General features: G+C 37.1%; 1 protein-coding gene across 1 annotated transcript in view; it reads left to right on the forward strand.

Annotated features, from left to right (window-relative positions):
• Positions 1-5,347, forward strand: part of EFCAB5 (EF-hand calcium binding domain 5) — a 67,864-nt gene that overhangs the window by 6,981 nt on the left and 55,536 nt on the right. Inside the window, 1 exon segment of the mRNA XM_006768120.1 lies at positions 3,132-3,288. Coding sequence (XP_006768183.1) covers positions 3,132-3,288 — 157 coding nt within the window.

The raw sequence follows: 5,347 nt of genomic DNA on the forward strand, positions 1-5,347 counted from the left end.
CATGCAGTGTTCAAGGAGCTTACACAGATTATGTGACAAATATGTTGTGTATGTTTCAGTTGGAATGTGGTATCTGCAAAGGGTTTGAAGGTTTACTTCAAAGGACGTACTTTTTGTGTTTAAAAACACACATACAGACACCAAAATGTCTAACTCATCCTTACAAAATGCCAGCACTAGGGACTTGGCAAGACTCAGGGAATGTTTCATCCTTGATATAGGGCTTTCTTAGTTGCCAGGAGACAGTAACTTCCTAGGCAGATGTCTGTCTGCTCATACTCCACACCAGCTGCCACCTCTTTCCTGAGCCAAACCCTTGTGCTTACATTATGCTAGGAAGTCCCATAGATGCTTCTCCTGAAGTAATATTATTAATATTAATCATCTTGTCAATCTGTATTGAATGTCATATTTTATCAATCCAGTAAAATAGATTATGCCAAAAGTGAGTGGATAGATAAGGAAATGCTTTTTTAAAATATAGTATTTGAATAACTATTATACCCAAATGTATGTGATAGGACTTTTTCCAAACAGGTTCTACTTTTGTCCAACCTTAAGCATAATAATAATATATATAGATTGAGTAGTTCATATTAATTTAGAAACTACACTCTGTTGAATATGTATATATCCCAATATTAAGTACTTAGAAATTCAAGTACTTATAGACTAAGAATTTACCACACACACAAGACTAATACCACACACACACACACACACACACACACACACACACACACCTGCAACTTGATGTTGGATGAATTTATAGTTTTTCTTCAGTGGCATAAAACACGATTAATGTTAAAAAGACTAAGGTAGAGTTCCTGAATCAAGTTCTCCCCATCTAGGGCTGGATATCGGGGATAATGCCTGACAAGCTTTGTTAGTACTACAGTAGAGACATCTAAGACTACCTAGGATGTTTAGAAATTCCTAGTATTTGCCAACTGTTCTGTTGATTCATTTTAAACTATCCAGTAACTGATATCCTCAAAAGAAGATAGGATTTTTTTTTCTGTTCAGAGAATAGACTGAAAACCTTATGTGCAACTGACTTGGTTTTTAATGGCTGAAGATCTTATGTGCAACTGCCCTGGGTCATATATCCTCTGCCTTGCTCAGTCCTACACCAGCAAAACAGATGCTTCCTAGTCCTCCAGGGGGGAATATTCTTACTCCTTCCAATACTGAATTGAAACTCAACCACCTCATTAGGAAACAGGAAATCATCACCATCAAGGCTAGTTTCAAAGTTTGGAGGCACTAGATCAGAGGTATCCAGCATACTATGCTTCTTTCCACCTCAGGGTCTTAACATATGTCATCTCCGCTGCCTGCTACCATTCTTCTTCCTCTTTAGCTATCTTACCAATCCTTTAGAGTTCAGCTTAGTTCAAATACTACGTCATTTTTAATTAATTTACCTATTCTAATCTTGCTCTCATTATGTAAGTTTGTAAGTTTTTTATGTTATTTTTCTTGTGCTTGTTTTGTTTTTTACATACATTGTCATTTTTAATTAATTTACCTATTCTAATTTTGCTCTCATTATGTAAGTTTGTAAGTTTTTTTGTGTTATTTTTTCTTGTGCTTGTTTTGTTTTTTACATACATAAGATTATTAATTTGGGGTAATTGACAGAAACCCAATTTTGTTAATCCCTTTTTGTGTTGCAGTATCAATACACCTAAGGATCTGGAGACACCCAGTACTTATTACACAATATTGTGTAGTTAACTGTTGTGCATTGTACCCTAAGCTTTATAATAGCAAAATCATAGTAGGAGCTCAATACATGTTTGTCGTTGAGTGAATAAATGACTGACTTAGGGAGTAAATGAGAAAAGGCTAGAAGAAAGACACAGAATAGAGAGCCAGGCAGAAAAGAAGACAGAAATTTAGGAGAATGCTTTACAGAGAGGGGAAAGAGAGAGAAGTGGAGAGAGGGAAGCAGAGAAAGAGACAGATAAAGTAGCAGAGGGAGAAAGAGAAGTGGAAGAGCAGGAGAGCCAGCAGAGGAAAGGACTGGGGGCTCTGCGATAAGTGGTAGAGGTTTGGCTGCCTAGCAGTTGTGTATCACAGGAACGTAGCACTTCCTTGAAAATACTAACGAATCTTCTAGCACTTTTAAATCACTACAGAATCTTCTACACTATTAAACCACATTGAAATTTTGGGTTTCAGACCTCAAAGTTTATTTTTGAAGGCTTATTTTCCTAGAGAATTTTGAAGATCTTATCTGGGCACAAAGATATTACTTAGATTTTAGGCGGTTTATTTTTGTTTTGTTTGGTCTTGTTTTTTAGTATTAGAGGTATCCAAATGACCAGTTCTCTCTGAAAAGTCTTTTGCCTTTTAAAGTATACCAGATTACCTTAGTCTTTCTTCTTTAAAAGATGAAGACCTGCCTCCAACATTATTGCAAAACTGTACTTGAAACCAGCACCTATTTGTATTATTTTGAACTATTTTGGTATTTCAATCAAAACCAATTTGGGGGTTTTGAAGTCCTAGTCAGGATGATGAACATAGGAACAATTAAAATCACAATACTTCCCCCATTTTCTACCTGGGTAATACAGCTCTGTCTGAATACAAGGATAACTATTGTGCTCAGGGGCTGTCAAAGTAACTCTGGCCAGATAAAGGAATCTGGCAACATACATTCCTAGACAGAAATCAAAAGTTTGGTCCAAGGCATCAGAATTATTTGAGATGCTTGTTGTAAATGCATCTTTCAGGCTCCCATCCTAGACCTTGAATCAGAGTCATTCCACATGACTTCTGCATCCAGGGAAGAGAGACACCCCACCACCCTAAAGCCTTAGTACATTCAACCTTGATTTTACTGCACACTGTATGTGGCAGCTTCTAGGGCTATTCTTAGTATTTCTTAAGTATAGTATTTAGTTGGGTAAAATAAGGCCTATCTCCATAAAAAGTCAAATAATAGTAGAAGACAGCCTATGATTAATGTGCAGCAGGCTTGAATCAAGGATAATTTCACGAAGAAAATACAGGTTGAAAGTTTCTATGAGGCTCTGAACTCTTGTGTTCTGCCATTTGAACAATCTGAATCAAATCCAATGGTCTTAACTCAACATGTCTTCTATTTCTACATCCCTCAGAGTATCCAGGATGAAGGAGAAGATTAAAGAGAAACAAGAACAAAGAGAAACCATAAGCCAAGTCAAAGTCCAGGTGGCCAACCTACGGAAACAGGCTCTGCAGGAGCAGTTCAATGAATGGATTCTAGACCCTAAGGGAACGATTCCTATGAAAGTGGTAAGAAAGGGGGTGTCTGCGAAGGGTAGGTGGGTTAGAAAATAAGAAGGTGATACTGAGTGGAGTACTAAAATCCTCCCTCTAAATTTTCAGTCCTGCTGACGTAAGTCAATTCATGACACTAGTCCATGAGAGTAGATTTCTTTAATTTTCTCTTGAGTGTTTTTAAAAATTTTAGCTAGAGTTCTAAAAATACATTGACTCTGGCTGAGGTTCCTAAAATCTTCATTACAGCCAGGCACAGCTTCCATTTGTTTTTTTGTATATATCTAACTAATTACTTCTGTGGGCTAAGAGACTATCTTAGCTCCAGATGACATCTGTACTCTAAGAGTTAAATATTTTCTTTTAGGTATGTATATACAGATATGAGAATACTTACTGGTTAAATAAAATGATAAGCATATTTTTGGTTCAAAGTGAATTTTTTATTGGATTTATTGGGGTTTTATCAGTTAATAAACTTATATAGATTTCAGGTGTACAGTTCTATTAATACATGTATATTGTATTGTGTGTTTACCACCCCAAGTCTCCTTCCATCACCATTTATTTATCTCCCTTTTCCCCCTAGTAATCACCATAGTGTTGTCTGTGTCTATGAGTTGTTGTTTTTTTTATATATATTTTCTTTATTAATTTCAGAGAGGAAGGGAGAGGTTTATCTCCCTTTTCCCTCTAGTAATCACCTTAGTGTTGTCTGTGTCTATGAGTTGTTTTGTTTTGTTTGTTTGTTTTTATATTTTCTTTATTGATTTCAGAGAGGAAGGGAGAGGGAGAGAGACAGAGACATCAAGGATAAGAATCATTGATCCACTGCCTCCTGCACAGCCCCACTGGGGGTGGAGCCTGAAACCTTGAATTGAATCTTGACCTCCTGGTTCATAGGTCAATGCTCAATCACTGAACCACACTGGCTTGGCTGGCTGAACAAGTTTTTTTCAAAAATTATTATTAATCCCTTCACCTTTTTCATCCAGCTTGGCTGGCTGAAAAAGTTTTTTCAAAAATTATTATTAATTCCTTCAACCTTTTTCATCCAGCCTCTCTACCACTACCCCCCACAGTGAATTATTAAAAAATAGATGAAGGAAGATACGCCCCAGACTGGGAGAAAATATTTGCAAAAGATATATCTGATAAAGGACTATTATCTAAAATATACAAAGAACTCTTAAAACTCAACAATAAGAAAACAAACAATCTATTAAAAATGGGTAAAAGACCTAAACTGACAATTCCCCGGAGATATCCAGATGGCAGATAAGCATATTAAAAAATGCTCCACAGCTCTAGCCAGTTTGGCTCAGTGAATAGAATGTTGGTCCATGGATTGAAAGGTCCTAAGATCAATTCTGATCAAGGACACGTACCGCTGGGGATCGAGCCTGATCCCAGGTGCTAGGCAGGGCTAGTGTGGGAGGCAACCAATTGATGTGTCTTTTTCACTGTCTCCCACCCTCCCTTCCACTCTCGCTAAAAATCAATGGAAAAATATCCTCGGGTGAGGATTAACAACAACAAAAAAAGATGCTCCACATATGTTATCAGGGAAATGCAAAGTAAAACAACAATAAGGCCCAGCCAGCATGGCCAAGTGGTTGAGTGTTGACTTACGAACCAGGAGATCAGGTTTGATTCCCAGTCAGGCCATATGCCCGGGTTGCAGGCTCTATCCCCAGTGGAAGGTATTCAGGAGACAGCCAATCAATGATTCTTTCTCATCATAGTTGTTTCTATCTCTCCCTTTCACTTCCTCTCTGAAATCAATAAACATCTATTTAAAACAAACAAAAAAAAAACCAATGAGATACCACTACTCACCTATCAGAATGCCCAAATTCAAGAATACTGAGAACACTAAATACTGACAAAGATGTGCAGCTATAGGAACTTTCATTCATTGTTGTGGAAATGCAAAATGCTACAGCCACTTTGGAAGACAGTTTGGCAGTTTCTTAGAAAACTGAACATAATCTTACCATATGATCCAGCCAACATATTCCTTGGTATATACCCAAAGGAGTTAAAAACTTATGTCCATGCAAAAATATGCAGA

Source organism: Myotis davidii, unplaced genomic scaffold, assembly GCF_000327345.1.
Source record: "Myotis davidii unplaced genomic scaffold, ASM32734v1 scaffold363, whole genome shotgun sequence".
NCBI classification, from domain to species: Eukaryota; Metazoa; Chordata; class Mammalia; order Chiroptera; family Vespertilionidae; genus Myotis; species Myotis davidii.